This window comes from Labrus bergylta, chromosome 2 (assembly GCF_963930695.1).
Source record: "Labrus bergylta chromosome 2, fLabBer1.1, whole genome shotgun sequence".
Lineage (NCBI taxonomy): Eukaryota > Metazoa > Chordata > Actinopteri > Labriformes > Labridae > Labrus > Labrus bergylta.
In genome coordinates, this window is record NC_089196.1 from 22,521,798 (window position 1) to 22,540,106 (window position 18,309).

At 39.7% G+C, this 18,309-nt stretch overlaps 1 protein-coding gene across 4 annotated transcripts; it reads right to left on the bottom strand.

Annotated features, from left to right (window-relative positions):
- Positions 1–883: 883 nt before the first annotated feature.
- plat (plasminogen activator, tissue) lies at positions 884–13,408 on the bottom strand. 4 transcript variants are annotated; one of them, XM_020643933.3, is made up of 15 exons: positions 13,253–13,408; positions 8,141–8,245; positions 7,275–7,317; positions 6,822–6,956; positions 5,939–6,049; positions 4,793–4,967; positions 4,265–4,356; positions 3,997–4,171; positions 3,819–3,904; positions 3,645–3,707; positions 3,347–3,551; positions 3,122–3,258; positions 2,691–2,831; positions 2,356–2,504; positions 884–2,238 (listed from the first exon to the last, which is right to left on the bottom strand). In XM_020643933.3, exons 2-15 carry the CDS (start codon positions 8,201–8,203, stop codon positions 2,071–2,073), a joined length of 1,743 nt encoding a protein of 580 aa, XP_020499589.2. In that variant the 5' UTR covers positions 8,204–8,245; positions 13,253–13,408; the 3' UTR covers positions 884–2,070. The 4 variants fall into 4 exon arrangements, with proteins under 4 accessions (XP_020499589.2, XP_065805157.1, XP_065805159.1 ...); XM_065949085.1 differs by having other exon boundaries at positions 7,194–7,317; XM_065949087.1 differs by lacking the exon at positions 13,253–13,408 and adding an exon at positions 9,544–9,700 and having other exon boundaries at positions 7,194–7,317.
- Positions 13,409–18,309: the final 4,901 nt, after the last annotated feature.

An 18,309-nucleotide genomic window follows, 5' to 3' on the forward strand; every position in this document is an offset into this window, starting at 1 on the left:
TTTGTATTCTATCTGCAATCTAAATGTAAATTAATTATTAACTTTTCATGCACAAATATCCCTCCCATACGTTGCCTATGTTAAAAATATTTTAAAAGGGCACCAGGCACATGCACAAAGTATCCGTATGATTGCTTTAAGAAGCCCCTAGAGAGAACTTTGTTGAATCCCCTCCGATGACGGTTTCTGTAGGGCACCTGAGGAGTTGTCTCCCCTGAAAAAGCATCTCACATTGTTCTTTTTAAAGTTTCTCCACTTTTGTGTCTTGGTGGGTATTTTTACTCTAATAAAAGGTCAATTTAAAAGGCAAGTTATTGCATTTATTTCCCAGGAGGGTCCCAATAGAGGGAGCTGTGTCACATTTTCTCCACGAGAGAGGTTCATAGAGGGCAACTTATCACTTTTTGTTTGTATTAAGATCTCATAAAGGACGCTTTGTCAAATAGTTGATCAAAATTGCACCCTACAGGGCAGTGAGGGTACTGCTGAAAGTGGACCTTATTAGCCATATACAGTGTTTTCTCCACTGGAATCCACCATAAAGGGCTGATTATTTTATCCAATAAAAGGGCAAACTATCACACATATAATCACACATATAGCACAAATAACCTTGTAGAAATAATCTATATTCTTCTTGATGGTCTGGTTTTGATTTTGTTGCTCATATCTATCATTTTATTTATCTTTATTTAACTCGGTTGGTCCCATTGAAATTAAGAACCTCTTTTCCAAGGGAGGCCGGGCCAAGACAGTCAGCAGCAAAAAAAATAAAGTTACAGACAAAGAGACAAAGTACATAATGAGATACCATGAGCCTTATTATCCTTTGGCTTTGTTAATGTAATATTTGTATAAGTATAAATAACATGACAAGGTTAAAAAGCTTGACACATAAAATATTTATTTATAGTATTATTTATTGACATAGAAGTTTTTTTGCAATATTCGGTTACAATGACAATAAATTATTTAACTACAGTACAAACAGTCCAAAAGTATTTCCTATAAAACAGTCTAAAAAAACATAAATAAAAAAGTGAAACATCTTCAACTCAGTCATAGGAAAATGAGTTAAGTAGATCAGCTTTGCAGTCAATTAGCAGTTTATTGTTCAACAGAGAAGATTTAACTCCCCTCAGTCATTTTTAATATAAAATTATTATACAGGTATGTACATGATGGGCTCAACCCAGGAGTTTGTTGTAGAAATGCTCTTGAAGTTTGGTTTAAAAATAGTGAGAACAAGTAAGAGTTTGCATCTTCTTCCATATTGAAGCTTGAAGAACCGGTCACAGGTTTGTTGAATGGAGTTAGTATCTGAAGTTTCTTGCTTCCACCTTCTTCCTGTCTACAAGAAACTATAAGTAAGCTAAATAAGTTAAAACTTCTCAATTAAGCAGAATCTGAACCAGCAGATTAGATGTTTTTTTGGGGGGGTTCTGATCCCATCAACCCACTAAAGAAGGCTAACTTTTTGTGTTAAACTGGTTACACCAAATAAGCCTTTAATCTCAAAGACAAAGATTTTAAAATGTGCCTACATTAATATGTGATGTACTCTACTGTGCAAAGTAATTGCTTACGTTGGATTAAAAGTGCTACTGACCTGAAGTCTACATCTGTGATTTCTTTGTGTAAACCAGCATAGAGCTAGACATAAGAGCTGATTAATAATGCTTTCTCATTGTCCTCAATAACTTCCTATGATGTGTAACTGAGAAAACACATCAACTCTTTTTATACACCAAAAGAAATCAACGATTATGAAGATCAAGAGCTTGTTCTGTGTTTCTGTCAATATGCTTTCACTTTTAGGAGAGTAAAGAACAGAAAACAAGAAACAACACTGAGCCTGAAAACTCAGGTTTGAGGTCTTGTGCATTTCTGTAGGAGTCATCCGGCTCCATTAACAAAACCTCCATCACTTTGGATTTAGCTCTGAACACAGAGTCCTATGGATCTATCTGCTTATCATCCGGATGATAAACACATCAACATTTACTCTTTAACCCACTGGGGTTGTGGGTATGGTCATCTAACACGGTCTTCTTTGCAGTCTTTCTGACTTTAGACAAGGTTTGCTTTCATCTTCTTGTTGATCCAGTTGATGTAATTGGTGACACGGGTATAGACCCCTGGCTTGTCCTTCTGCCCGCACCCATCACCCCAGCTGATCACACCCATCAGAGTCATCTTGTTATTGTTACGACAGACGAGTGGGCCACCAGAGTCCCCCTGTGATTTAGGTTCAAGAAGCAAAATGGACAGAGACAGGAAAAAAAAGAAGAAGTTCAAATTAGAGTAATGTTATCAGCATAGATTTAAGGAGGAATTTTGTGAAATATTTCTCACCTTGCAGGCATCGTCCCTGTTTCGGGTGTCACCTGCACACAGCATGTTGGTGGTAATTGTTCGTCCAGACAGAACCTCCGAGATGCAGCGCTCCTTGGGCCACAGACGAACGTAACCTCTCTTCACACGCTCCGAGTACTCTGCTGAAACTGTGGAGAGAGTGGATTCAGGATCTCATGATCAAATAGATAGCAATTGAAGGTTTATGGAAAAGCTAACACTGCCCTCTGCTGGTCATTCAAGTAACACCAGTTTACTTGATAGATACACAAAACCAAAAAGGCAGTCATGAAAAATGTACACAGTACTACGAATAGGCGGCATGTTTTTCTTACATTCAGAGTCTTTTCCGTATCCGGAGATCTCACACTCGGTCCAGTCGGGCAGCACCAGCCCACGTTCAGGCAAACATGCAGGAAGAACCTCCGGAGAATTTATAGCACAGATGCCAATGTCCGTCTGAAGCTTCAAAAGAGCTGCAAGTGGAAAGTGACCAGTGGAAAGTCAGGGTAATGTGGGTGAAGAGAGAGAGAGGTTTTGGGTTCAAGTTTTAACAAGCCTTTGCTGCCCTCTTAATGTTCCATATCATCACCCCTCGGGGATAAGTGGCTGTTTGAAGAGTCTCATTTAACTTTCCTCAGTGTCTTTGGGTGAGTGTGCCAAAACAATTGCCGCCAGTTTGCCAAAACCATTTATCCAAATAGTGATGGTCTTAGTTTCTGAAAATGTCACATTTGATTATTTTTCTCTTGAGATGTCTACTCACCAATGTCGTTGTCAAATGTTTCATGGTCAAATTTCTCGTGGATCCAGTACTTCTCCACCTTGAAAATCTGCTCGCCGCTGGAATTCTGTTTCCGGAACGTTCTTCCCAAAATCACTTCCAATTTGTCTGCTTTGACACTGAACAAGAGAAGGGGATATTTGCATGTTGCATTCCAAACAGGTAAAAATGATGTAAGTTGTGTGTGTTTATGTGAAGAATTCCTACCTGTCCTCAAAGCAGTGTGCAGCAGACAGCACCCAACAGGAGTCAATGAGGACTCCTCCACATCGGTGAAAGTGTTTTTTGAGACGGGGCTGGTAGGCATTAATGGCCGCTTGCCACGGCTGCTCTGTGATGTCGCTAGCTCTGCCACCAAACATACGGAACGCCGGGTGATTGAGGCTGTTGTCCAAACGCTGACCACAAGTTGCTGCAGAGAGGACAGTTACATATGAGTACAATGACAACACACAACATTCATTATGAGAAATGGATGATTTTAGTGGATATGAAGATGTCACACCTCCGTTATTGTTAGTTGTGGGGGCACGAGGACCAACAGTGGTGGCGACTGATGGACGTGTCACTGGAAAACAGAGGTTGAAGGTTTTAGTTCCTTAACACGATGAACTGGGTAAATCTCACTTCTTTGATTCACCATTGCTGCTTAATTAAACCATCATAATAAGGGACTCACAGCACTTCGGTATGTCACACAGCTCCCAGGTCAGCTGCATATTCTTGTAGGTATGACACCATGGACCTACATCACCATCTGGATTCCTGTTGGTTAAAAGAAAGAATGAGATATTGTGATCTTTTTTTGTATGCAAGTGTATTTAAATTAATAATCTTGTGTTAGCTGGCATCTCTACCTGCAGAAGTTGTGGCTGCCCAGCCCCTGCTCCAATGCCTCAGATTTCCAAGCATTGTTAAGTTTACGCTTTAAAGCAGGAGAGTCCCACGGCAGACAGCGAGAGCCGCTCTTAGTGACAGATGTTGTTCCTCTGTATGACTGACCGGAGCCCTGCGCGCATTCTTGGTTCTTTTCTGCGCCCGAACACAAAGAAAAGCCAAGTGTTAAAGAAAATGTTTAGTTTACTCCCTGGCATTTCAGATTATTGGCATTTGTCAAGGCTGTACCTTCAGGACATTTGGGCAAAGAACAGGCCTCCCAGGTGATCTGAGTGCCTTTATAGATGTAACACCAAGGAGTGTTGTCCATGTCAGGATTCCTGTAAAGCAGGGGGGGGGGGGAAGGAATCTGAGTCATTATATTTGTGCTAAAAAAAAAAGAGCAATAAACAAAAGATTTTGTCATTGTTCAACTCTCATCTCTCAGTCCACCTGTACCTATAGGGCCTACTTTCTCTCGATATAATCTTGACCAAACTGGGAAATTGTGGAATTGGTGGAATATTGGTATTGGTGGCCTCTTTCAGTTACTTTAACCAGTAGCTGACCTCAGCCTCTATGATACAGTATGGTTTACCTGCCTTGTCTGTATGTTGTGCTTTTGATAATCTGAGCCCTTTCATATAAGTTGAATAGTTAGTGCATCCTGCGAGGAGAGTTGATTATAATTTGACCAGTATTTTGGGTGTTAGTCAGACCCTTTCCCTGGTTAATAGCAGTTCATTCCTTCAAAAGCAGTATGCCGTGGTCACCCACCTGCAGAAGTTGTGATTAGCCAGTCCCAGACTGACAGCATCATTTTTCCTCGCCGTGAACCTCCTTCCTCTCAGAGCAGTGGAGTTCCAGTTAATGCACTCTGATCTTGAACGGCTGGAGCTCCATGTGCCGCGGTAGCCTTCACCCTTTCCCGCGATGCACTTCTCATTGGTGTCTGTTGGAAAAAGGGACAAAGTTAAACTGAATATAGAGCCGCTCATTTATATAAGACTGACATCACTCCAATAACTGGCCTAATTTATTTATTGTGACACAATTAAACTTATTTATTGGTTCTGGAAAATCTTAAGCCATTCAAATGTTTGGACGAAAATGAAAACATTGTTATTTCTTATAGAAGTCATTAAACTTACAACTTGTGTTCTAATGGCATTTTTTGTATTTTCTCCAAAACATACACCATAATGATCGTAAACACAATCAGATTTATTGAGGCTGGCAATGTGAACTCATTACTCTGTCACTGAAATCAGTTAAATGTGACCGCTGGTGTTTGTATTATTATCCCACTGAGAGGGCGGAGTGTCCCTAAGGCCTCAAAAAGTCACCCGCAGAAACAAAAACATTTATGTCCCAGAATGTCTTTCCATGGTTTATGATCGTTCTCTTCTCTCCAAACCGCAGAGCCTATGACACCTTCTGTTTGAGTCACACAGTCAGACTGTGAATTTATCTGGAGTCATTAACAGTTTCATAGAACGATTTAATCACTGTTGTGTCACCGACCATGATGATTTAGACTCAATTAAACTGGGTTTTTTTGTTGCTTTTAAAGTTTAAAAAAATAATAATAGCCAGTACAGAAGGATGACAAAAGGTCTCTAGAGGCAGCACAGAAAACTGAATTACAGTTTAAAGTTGAGCTAGAAGTCACTTCATTGATCAGTTGATGAACCAAGAATAAATGATCAACCATTCCTTCCTAGTTCCTAGTTTCTACATTTAACCAGTCAATCACTTCTTAGTTATATACTGTATCGCCTAATCATAACAAATCTCAGATCACTTAACAGAGGGAAGCTTTAGAATCTTTTTTCACATTTTGTGAAAATAACTTCTTCAACTGCTAAATAAGCTGCTTTGTTAGATTGTAAACCTAAAAGTAAGCCTTTGTCGAGTACTTACTGATCTCACACTGAGCCCCACTGAAGCCTGGAGGACACTGGCAGATGTAGTCTGACGTGTAAACGGCTTCTTTACAGGTTCCTCCGTTATAGCACTGGGACACGTAGCAGTCTGGAGGGGAGGACAGGGAGCCTGTTAGTCAGTCATGCATCATACAGTTTCTCGGTAAATCAAGCATTTCAATGATCCAGACATGATTGATTAGACGTCTTGCGCATACAGCCAATTACACTGTGGGTTTGGTCTAGTGTGTCATATATGACATACTAGAAACATGAGAAGTATACAAATGTCAGTGTCCAAGGCTCATCCTGACTCTTCTCTTACACACCGAGGCTTTCTTTCTACAGCAGAACTGGTTTTCTTCCATCTCCAGTCTGGTTTCTCATTTATTATTTTAACATTTCCTAAAGGCTAGCGTTAAGAACAACAGCAGCCAGCTCGCTCCCGGTGCTCTGAGCTCACAGGCGGTGCAGTTTAGCAGACCGAAAATGTGGTTGTAATTTGACAGAGGGAGGGGCAAGTCATGTCTCACAGAATCCGTCAATGGGGGTGAAGTGCGCACAAGGGCTCCCCTGGCATGAGTGTTTCAAACAATCTCAGACTAAACTACGCCCACTTAAAAACCCAGCAGCTCTTCATTTGGATGCGCTGGAATAACAGGGATCTGGACTGAGGTAAGCCAACAAAGAAAATAATCATGAGGTTGCAGCAGTACGTTAGAGGTCAAATAAAGACAGAGAGGTCAGTAAGGGCACACGACAACTGACAGAGAAATGAACAAATAGAAGATTACATTCTGTTAATTGCAGGCAAAATAAGTATACAGCCAATTCACATATGTGTGTGTGTGTGCTTGTGTTTGCATCCATGTCACACTCACTGATAACGGGCACAATATGACAATGCTCTCGCCCTCTCAATGCACAACGACAATACTCCACACGCTGTCCACTCCATCGCAGCCAAGTGTCCCCAGAACTACGCACAGCTGACGTCTCACTATCAACACATTGTGCTGAAAAACACACACGCAAACAGACACAAAAACACACAAACAGTAAGTATACAGCCAAGACGCACAGAAAACGTGATCACTGTAACACGTAAAAGAGGTTACAAACGTAAAGGTGCAAAGAAGGGACACAAACATGTGAGTGACGACAGTGAATTTACAGACTGTGATGAAGGTGGAGGAGGTGGTGGTGAGGGTGGTGTTATTATGAAAAACAAACAGGAGTGTGATGGAGCTCACAGGAGGTGTCAGAGGAAGATGAAGACTTCAGGACATGAATAATCAAAAGCGTCCGTCTAGCAGGCTGCCTGTCAGGCTCACCTCTGTAAAAACGAGTCCCTCTCTTAGTGCGGAGCAGCTCCACCTGAAACAGAAAACATACGATTAAACACAGAGCAGTGGTGCATGGGGACTGGCTGCATGGCTGTGGTTTCCAACTCAGGCGGACAGAGCGATCATTTCATTCCTTTAAGATACTGTGAAAGTAAACCAGGAGAAAGTCGTTACGCAGTGACTTGCTCATTTATCGCAATCTATCAAACGTTTATTTAAATATAAAGTCAAGTTAAATGTCACTGTTCGGCAGCTGACTCTTGAGGCTCTGACATTGAAGTTTAAAGGGGCACTATGTAGATTTGGTATAGTGAAATTTGAAAGTTGGAGAACTGAAACAATTCGATGCTATATTTTCTGAACTAAATAAAAAAAAATGTATTCAAAGGAAAAAAATGGGTTCCTGGAACAATGTTTGGAGCTAAAAAAAAAAAAAGCTACCAGGAGAGTTACGCTTTCACTGATGTGGTCCCAACACCATAACATCTCGTGAAGCATTTCATCTTCAAACAGTGTTCCAGAGACCACATTTTTCCTCTGAGGACAGTTTGTGTATAGAGCTATGAACATATACCACAGAATCTGTACATTTCTCCAACTTTCACATTTCTCTACTAAAACGCCATAGTGCACCTTTAAGGCATCACTGAGGAGGTGTTTTCAAAGCAGACTGCACCTAAATCCTTTAAATGTCCATTCAGAAACAGAAATGCATTAATATGACTCCATGTTTGCCCAGAGAGATTATAGACCCCAAGAGAATTTTTGTGTGTAAAGATAAGCCTTTGTCAAGTGTGGTTTGGATTTGTAGTTAATGGGCTCGGGGGGGGGGGAGAGAAACATGTAGTACTCACATTGTTTGCTAGGCTGCAGCAGAGAGTAGACAGGAACATTAATAGTACCAGTGTTGTTGCCATGGTTACTCAAGTGGTTTTCAACTCAAGTGGTCTTTAAGTTTTCTGGAATAAAAAGAGAATAAAAATACATATTAGTAACCCTTTAGCATTTAGACCATTTAACAAGCCAACACAGAACAGATGAACGTATTTCAGCAGTGAATATCTGGGGAAACTGGGCAGGGCTTTCTTTGTTGTACGTCTAGGCTATGTGTCAATATTTTGTCTTGAATTTGTCAAAAATACAGAGAAAAAAAATTGCAGGAACATTTTCAACCCCTGACTCCAGCGCGTCTATGTTCAGCTTCCTTCCTGCACCTACAGTATGCTGCTGAGGAAGACCTCCAGAGAGGAAAGGCTGGGTAAGGTGGGGTGTATGTCGGAAACTGGAGTTCATTTCCAGTTCCTTGAAGTTCAGTTGACTTCTTGACTCAGACAGGAAGTTATAACAGCCTCTGCAGGACACTCTGATAGGATGAGCGGTTTATATCTTGTTTGCTGTATTTAAATTAAGTTCCTCTTTATCATAAATCATCTACAACTTCCCGAAAGGGAACAAACAGGAAGCAGATTATCTTCACTTTCTGCTCAAAATGAGATTTAAACTGCCTTATCAAACGGCTCAGTCAGGGCAATCCTAGAGGGATAAAAAGCAGAAAGTTACTGCACCGGCATTCCTTCTCTAACAGAGCAGAGCAGCAGCTGTGGAAGGATGAAGTGACTCAGGATTTGAAAGGGAAGGAGAAGGGAAAGCCCGTAGTGAGACAAAAAAAAACAAAAAACAAAGTTGTATTTCCCTTTTATACTTCAGGAAAAGATTTTTGATATGTTCCTCTTCTCTGTTTTCAAGTAGTCACATGATGAAGAAAAGGACTGTAAAGAAGAGCTGCTCTCCAGTGAAATGAGAGCTAACGTGAGTCATAAAGAAGGAGGGGTGATTGAAAGATGAAGTGGTGAGGAATTTCAAGAATAAGGTCCAACACGACAAAAACATGACCCAATTATGAGAAACAGATTGTGTTAAAAATAAACTTTGGGGAACGTCTTCCTCAGATATGCCAAGACCCAGACATAAAGCAGGAACCGTGTGCATACATGCCTGCACGTTTTTTTTAGATCCACTGACTCACCTTCTGTGGCTGACTGAGCTAACAGAAGACAGCACCCTGATTTTATATATCAGTGAAAACACAGCCACCCACATACATACTCTCACACACACAAAGTGCTCAGGAACGTGGAGCTAATAAAACACCCCATACATACAAAGATTTACTGTTCTTTCTGCTCATTGTTCAGCAGAACAAAGAGTCCCCCTCAGGATCTGACTTTTTTAAACACACATGCATTCACACACTCACCACGAGAAGGACAGACAGGTCTCATGAAAACTTTCCTTGTGTCTCGGACAAATAAAATACTCCGTTGACCTGCGCTTTTACCCCCCGAGCTGAGCCTCTCTGGTAGAGCGACAACAACACACCAGCTTTCTTTTTGTTTCCTTTGTGCAGCTGTTCAGCTCTGTCCACTCTCCACCCTGTCAGCTGAAAACATGTGTTTCCTGCTATAGTACAGCCAATTTGCATTGCGGAAACGTGAGTTCATATCAACACAGACGAGCGTGCAAACTAACAGAGACATGTACACACCAGATATGAAACATATGTGTATCCCACCCTTTTTAAAGTCTGCAGAGGAGAGGCCCTGTGTGGGCGACTTCAACAGTATTCCTTCAGTGTTATCAGCCAGAGTTTTAGCTGATTTTGTGGTCTGTGTTACAACAGTTTTTGCATCTGAAAAGTGTTTTTTAAAGGTTACAGTTTTTTAAAAAAAAAAGCTCCTTTAGTTTTATGTGCTGCATAAGTAAACGCCTGGAAGTTATTGAATCTTAAAATCTCAAGCCCAAAACTGCTTTTTAAATTTATTTCCATTTATACAACTCTCTGCATCGCTTGGGCAACCAATGTGTCACCTATCTTTTCTCAGGATTAGTCATTTGAGAATTCAGTAACATTTGATCCAAATTCAAATCAGCCCTGACCATTTCTCGAACAAAATGTATGCAAAAAAGATGGAGGAGACAAATATAGTATAACTATAACAGCTCATTTTAGCACGATTAAGCAAATACATCCAAAATCAGTAGGTTTTATGTGTAACTGTCAACATTTCTGAACATTATGAACTGAAAACCGGTAAATAAAAAAAGGCAATTTTAAGGAAAAAAAATGCAACAACAAAAATTAAACACTAAAATGTTTTAATTCTTCTGAAGTCAAACCTTGTTATGATCCTCTCTAACTGGGGTCAAAACTTTGAATTTCAGTTGTTCACAGGAGAATTATGACCTTTTATAAAATGATTGCCCTAATGTTACCATGATCACCATAACAACCCATTAGGAATAGTAACAATCAAAAAGTATATCCATCTTTGCTCATATGGACAAAATCTATGAATATGTTGAGTAAAAGCTATACACAATAAGCGGCTCATGTTCAAGCCTCTCTCCTGGTACTGACAGGGTTAAGGCATTGGTCTGTTCCACCCAATCACTTTATACATGAAACATGTACGACCATGTTTGCAGCCCGAGGAGTGTGTGGTTCCCCTAGTAGGTCAAATATGAATGGAAGAAATGAAAACCTCGCCAAGCAGCAGCGGCACCCAGACTGTGAGTCAGCAGCAGCTTCAGATGCACCAAAACTAACATGCAACAGATGACAAAGCAGACAAACATAAATAATCACGCAAGATTTTCACTTCCTATTCGGGTACATTTGCAGCATATATAAAAAGGAAGTGGTGGTCTAAAGCCCTGACCACAGTCTTTGTCACAGGGCCATTATCAGACTTGTGTAATGATGACAACGTGCTGAGGTTGTAATGTTCAGAGGTGAGACATTTTCATCTTTCAGTTACAAGGCCCAAATTTCAAAGTCTTAAACGTGAGAGAGGTTCAGCTGTGTGCAGGGAGCATAGTTGCATCCAGCTGTGAAGTTCAAACTTTGCATGGTTTAACTCTCTTCTATTCAAAAGTCAGAAATGATTTAGAGTGTGAACTGCTTACTCTAGCAGCAGGAGGAAGTGTCGGAGGAAACAACGCCGCAGCAGGCATTGCAGCGCTTTTATAGTTTAATTTTACTGGCACTGATTTCAGTTTCCCAACAATATTTCTTAGAGAGCTCAACATTAGTGGGATGGATTATAACCACTTTTCTCAGTCTTGTCATGACAGGCTGGCAGCTTTAAGGATTCCTGTAAATCCTTTTTAAACTTTTTTAAACCTGCACTAAACCTTTACAATAACTGCACTTGAGGCGTTGTTCTTACAGTTAAGAGATTTGCACGTGTGTATAGTATGTTTGCTGATGATGCTTAATGGCATGCAATGTCATGTCGGCAAGCTTCTTAGCAGGCATTATTAATTCAGGGAGTTTTCAATCAAGCGTCAGTAAACCAGCTGTGATCCATCCCTGTAAAGTCCCCAAAGAACAGTGGGTGCCTTTGTTGCATTATTTCTCCCTGCTTTGTGCACAATATGAGGCCTTGAACTCCTTATCAGGAAGAAACATGAACCCAGAGCAGCAAACGGGCAGGTGTTGACATAAGACATGAGTATTAACTGGAGCATGTAACAGCTACGTGGAAGGAGATGAAGGGACGGGGAGAACAGAGAGAAAGGGGGGAAAAGACAGAGAGATGAAATAAAATCCCAGCGGTCAGCAGAAAGAGAGTGAGTAGTCCTGAGTCATCCCAGGTTCCAGCCCCGCACTGCACGGGACAGAAGAAGGCTTTCATGGGACTTGAACCCACTATCAATGCCTTTTGATGAAGATATAGCTCCAAAATGTAGTCAGAGAGGAAGCAGGTTTTTTTTGTCCAGATTCTTGTGTTAGATTATTGTCTCTTCATCCTCCTCTATGTTTCCCACAGAGCGATCCAGCCCTACCCTCAGTCTGACCTACTCTTAACTTACAGCTTTGAGGTCTCATGAGTCACAAACATCAGTCTGAGGCACAAACACAGCTGACCATACTGCCAGTAATACAGATAATGGGCTTTAACTACTTTCTCCCAGCATGAACTGCACAGAGTATCAGTGTGATGGAGAATACAGTATCAGCGTTGACGGATGCCAAAGAGGGAATTCAGGAGAAGCAAAAATCCAGCTCATTAGCGTGATAAGAGTCTGTATATACTGTAGAGGATTCTGTGTAGTATCATAGATAAGAAACACACATGAAGTCCAGCAGCAGAGCACAATATCTTCACATTCTCAACATTAAGTGACCTTGAGCTCACAAGTTAATGATTCACTTCATGAAAAATGTTGGATATGTGATGCTGTACAGGAAAGTTATACAGTATTCTCTTTGATTCAAATTTTGGATGTGGAGGAAACGGGTAAAGAAGAAGTTGCTTGAATAGAAGTCAGCGTGAAAAAGTGTTTAAGAGGTAAATGTATGAACAAGCAGAGGGTTATATTAAGTTTCATCCTCCAAACAGTTCAAGCAAAACCAGACTGAACCTTATCAACCATATCAAGCGTAATGTTGGATCCCCAATAAAGTACTGTTTCGCAGGCTACTCTAGCTTTAAGCTTACATTAGTATTTTTTTTAATTAAATATGAATATGATTAAAGTTGTTTTATTTAATTTAAGGTCAAATAAAACATTGAAACTGTCAAATTAAAATAAAATATTATTCTACTGTAGGATTTCATATTATATTGACTATTAATCCACCATACAAATAGTTTTCATCAGTTGTCAAAATTGTCATCTTAAAAACAGTTGCAGATATAAAAAAAAAAAATGTTTAAATTATATGCAAATGAGAAACAAAATGTGTGTTTTTCGATGAAACATTAAATGATAACGATGCAAAATGTTTAAAACTTCATCCTATATTTACCCACAACTTTACATCACCTGATAACAAAGTTAAAATGGCACGATTCAAAAAGACCATCATCAGTACTGAAGTTATAAGTTTAGCACAAAACAACCTGATGCAGTGCAAATGTGTAAATATCGCGAGAGCTTCTAAGCAGAAAAACACTTACCAGGTTTAATCTCTTTTGGGTCGCTTACTTCTCAGTGTCTTTGTAGAAGAAGTTTGAGTAGAGGATTTTCTCTCTTGCTTGGACTGAGCTGGATGTCTCCCTGCTTCCAGCTTTTATCGCAGTCTGGTCCTGCCGGTGTGTTGGGGGGGAGGGCCGCTGCTGCTGTGACCTCAGCGGGAGAGCGAGGCTGTCCGGCCGGATGATGATGCAGCCTGCGGGGCGGGGTCGATACACGGAGGGAAGGCACAGCCCAACACCTCCAGGAAAATCACGCACTCCCTTCATCATAAAAGATGCAACCTGGATAGTATTATCAGGAAATTTCCCAATCATTTCCCCCTTTTTAATCTTTTTTGAAAAGAGAAAAAAAAACAAGATTGTTGCCAGTTATTTACAATTCTGATTTTTTATAATAAGTTTATTAAAAGCTTATTCAACATTTTGAAATGTTCTGTCTTATCGGAACATAAATCACTCCACTAAACAAACTTAATGAAACATTCTCATTTTGTGTTTAAATATATTTATTGTGTATTGAGCCTTTACTTTATACACCTTTGTGAAAAGTTTTTTCAAAGTGTTTATTCTTTTGGACAAAGAATACACAATTCAGCCTACACATTTGTGTAAAGCATGCTATTTTTGATGAGCAGTATTGATCCACAACAACAAAATATAGGCCTATATAATAATCAAGCACCAAAAAGAAATTCTAAACTGATGCATGCTGTGGTTGGGAAAAGTAACCTCTTGATTATCTAATTTATGTGCTGGAAGAAGCAAAATAAATGACAACAAATGGACCTACAATAGTGTAGTGAGGTACACGTGGCCTACTTTTTAAATAAAATAATACCTGCAAAAGGGGTATTTCACTTTGTAATGTTGTGTGATGTTTGCACTTTCAAACCACCTAAAACACTGGAGCTTTCAAGCAGACTTTGGTACATTTTCAGTGACATAGAAAGTGGCCAGCCATCGAATTTTCGCACTGGTAGAGACCTCTGTCAGTCTGTGATGGGCAGCGGGTGACATTTTATCTGCGTGGTGAACCAGCTGGCACCAGGAGTCATTTGTTCAAACCACTATTCCCTGAGTTCAACCCATCCCTTCCACAGGAAATCACTGCCACTTAGACTCAGGAATGGCTAAATCTTTTCTTAGCCCAACAGTGGTTTTATTTACATTAGATAATTCATGTTCATTGTTTTTATTGTCTGTAAACATCATATTAAACAGCTACGAACATGGCACTCGAGGCTGACATGGGCGGTGTTGGTTAGTTTGACGTCTGTTCCATTTGTTTGCATCTGTGTCATATTAGAGCACACTCCCTCTTCTTGCTGAAATAAATCTCTCTCTCTCTCACACACACACACACACACACACACACACACTGAAAAACACTTTTTATTGGGCTGTGGTGGTTATTTTAAGAATGTTATCTATTACAAAGGGCTCAAGTCAAAACCATTAAATCCACTCCAACAAAGCTCTCACATCGCTTCATTCTTTGCCAAAGACTATCGTAATAAGTATACACAGCTTATCATTTACTACACTCCTTTTTCCTTGTATTGTGTGATTATAAAAGTATTTCAATTCTTAACCACCTGATTTTTAAATTACAGTGGCTGGCAATTAAGGGAAATTGTAAATGCGGTGGAGGAATCAGAGATACTCACTGACTCATGAACTGTTTTAGGTAGGCTATATCTTGTTTTCTTTTCTTATTTGTGGGTGGCTGTTTTCATGATTCCTAGACTCAGACTGTCAAAATTAAAAAAGGCCCAGTGAAACAATAGACAGCAGTTGACCATTAAACCAACAAAAAATGTTTGCTCAAATAAATCATCCTTGGTATGAGCTAAATGGGTAGAATGATAGACTAATACTCAGCCTTGTAAATATACCGCAAAATCCAGCAGCCAAATTGAATAACAGGGGCGTAAATATCCCACTAGTATGAACTCGCCGATATTCTGGTGTGCCATGCATGAAACAGCTGTCTGTAAAAAAAATAATAAAACACAAATTGTCCATCAAACACCTGTTTTGTTTTTTGTTACAGATAATACATACAGTTAATGGAAATGGGGGCGTAGGTGGCCCAGTGGTAAGTTTACATGCCTCATGCACAGAGGCTGTATTCCTTGAAGAAGGCAACGTGGGTTCAAAACTTATCCCTGGCTACTTTCCCGCATGTCATGCCCCACTGTCTCTGTATAGGTATAAAAAGCACAAAAATAAATCTTTAAAACGAATTTCGGAATCATTTTTTAATCCAATTCTCACAGTCTACAGAAGATAACAGGCTTATTTGAATATAGGCAATAAAGAAATACATCTTTTAACATCTTCCAACAGCCAGGGAATTTAATTATTATCATTTGGTGATAGTGCTGATGGTCACTATGATGTTCTTTTTTTGGAACTGAAATAGAAGCAGTTGCTACTAGCGACAGTCTTAAACTATGTCTAACTGCTGGTGACAGAATTGAAGAAGGCTGTTATGAAATGGATGAATGCTGACGGGGAAAATAAACACTTGTGCAATTATATGTATTCAAGGACAATGGATAAATCATTTCCACAGGCTAGGTTTATATGACTAAACAAAGCAAAACAAGATACAAAGTCTTTCATTCCTATGAATTCCTTTTATTTTGACTTGACGAAGCCATCTCGGTTACTATTCTGACTCAAAAAGGTCAGAAAAAGTCTACTTTTCAGGTGTAAACAGGAAAGTCTAGTTCTCTTAAAGTGTATCATTCATTCATTCATTCAAGTGTGTGTTGCACACCCACAGATTACGTCAGAGCAAAGCCTGATAGTTAAATGTATTACCAAATAAAGATTACGTTTGTTTATTGTACAGGACTTAAGTTGCCAGTTTTCTATCCAGGAACAGCAGTTGATGAAATTAAAAACGTCATTTCTCCACGCTGGAAACTCTCAAGTGCAACCTTTCCAAATAACATTTGTCAAAGTCAGAGAATGTTAAGCTGTTTAATGAACTTTACATTTCTAGAGAAAGCCCATAGAGGATTGAGGGTCTCATAGAGTCTTTGTTTGTGCGTCGATTGCAGGGAATAAACATCAACACCCCTACCACTCGCTCAAGGTCATTATTCTAATAATATCTTGCTGCGTTCTCCCATCAGCATCAAAAATACTCAGGGGTAGGCAAGAGAAACTTGGATAAAGTCTGGATGAAAAATTCAGCTGTTTGTGTAAACACATGCACCTCACCTCTTAAACCTCTGGAGTTTTTCTGAAGTTTTGAGAAAGTCTGACTGACTTTAAAATCTTTAATTATTGCTTTTATTCAAACCGTTTTTTAAACATTGCACACCATAAAACGTAATGTTTGAGAATCAAAGACAATACTGAACCCATTATTGAAGGTATGATTAAGTGGTGCAAAACATGACCAAGTGAGTAAAATAATTGTGACAAAAAGAAAAGGACACCGATGAGTCGTTTGTAAATTGGTTTTGTCCACGGTAAAAGTGTTTTGTAATTTTGTTTTATAAAATGTAAAAATGTTTTTCAAAATGTAAACTTGTCTCAAGCTTTGTAAAAGTGTTTCACACTTTGTTGCTCTGTTTTGCACTTCCAAGCAACCATACTATTCATTCTGGCGTATCATTGCACAATATTTATGTTCAATATAAACATAATGGGGATTCCCCCCTCTGTGCGGCCTTCCTATGAAGTGACAGAATCTTTACAAGAGTGAGACAAGATGTGCGAGATGGGATTGGCAAAACGGGATCTGCAAAATGGGCCAGCGGGGAAAACAACTCTTTGTGTGTGTGTATGCCTGTATGTGTGTATGTTTGAACTTCATCCAGCCTTTAATGAGTAGTTGTAATACGGTGTTAAGTGTGCATTGTCAATTCCCAAAATAGTGGCAGTCATAGGATACATAATAACATACCGGTAAGTAAACTCAGTCATTGTGCTTTTATAAACTTCTGCCCTTTCGATGAACCAACAGGATACTCCATTATATCAAAGATGTCATAGTTATACTACTACTCATCAGGAGGGGGGATGACTTAATAACTTTAAAACTCCTTTTTCCCATGTATACCGTACAAATAATCTATCAATGCCTTACTGATGCCAAAAAAAATAGATCCCTGAGAGGCCCCAGGGCATCAGGTCACATGGATAAAGCAACACAGGGATACACTTATTCTACTCCTACTACTTATTCAACATGGCACAATGAATATATTTTGTTGTTGTTTTTGTTAGCACATTAAGTAATACCAAAAATGACTCAATTTCCTCTGAGTTTCATGTGTAAATGCAAACGGCCCACGTTTTCTGCCACACCTTGTCTGGAATTTGTCCTGCTATTTTCCCAGAACTATCTCCAATAGATGTTGTGGTTGGCCCGATATGTGAACAAAGCAGGAATTATACAGCAAAGTTGCCAGCAATTGGGTGGGGGTCATGATGTTTATCACCCAACCGTTGTGCACCGGATGCAATATTTCTTCACATCATGAACCTAATTCATACTTTTAACAGCTCACCTGTTCTTTTCCATCTGTCATATGTAAGTCAAGTCACACGCAGCACTGACTGACACGGTCATTGAAGTGTCTCTGTGGCCTTGTCTGCCATCTTGACCTCTCCAAACCCCCACCCCTCTTTGTGAGGGACCATTTAAGCAACTCAGGAAGATTTCAGGGGTAGGCTAACCTGAATTTTCTGAGATTTTTTATGGAAGTAGGCTTTGTGTGAAAACAGCTCAAGTCAATCAAAATCCGAGTTCAAGAGGCCATGATATTTTTGTTATATGTATATATATAAAAAAAAAAATCAAAACTACTAGGCCTACTTATTATTGAAACGATCTGTTAATAAATCAATATTGCACAATCCACATGGTTCCATGTGGTCCATTTCAAGTGGGGTTGTGTCAGTTGAAATGCAGGTTACAGGAGTGAGAAATAGAAATCATCATGACAGAAGCAGCGATGGACCCAGAGTCGAGCTCCTATGAGACGACTCTGCCTCTTTGTGGGCGGGTCTCTTCA

Coding starts and splice junctions, on each gene's coding strand:
- plat (XM_065949085.1), bottom strand. CDS start 8,203: ATGGCAACAACACTGGTACTATTAATGTTCCTGTCTACTCTCTGCTGC. Junction 4,968..5,938: donor TGGGGCTCAGTGTGAGATCA/GTAAGTACTCGA, acceptor TTTTTCCAACAG/ACACCAATGAGAAGTGCATC. Junction 4,357..4,792: donor GCTAATCACAACTTCTGCAG/GTGGGTGACCAC, acceptor CCTGCTTTACAG/GAATCCTGACATGGACAACA.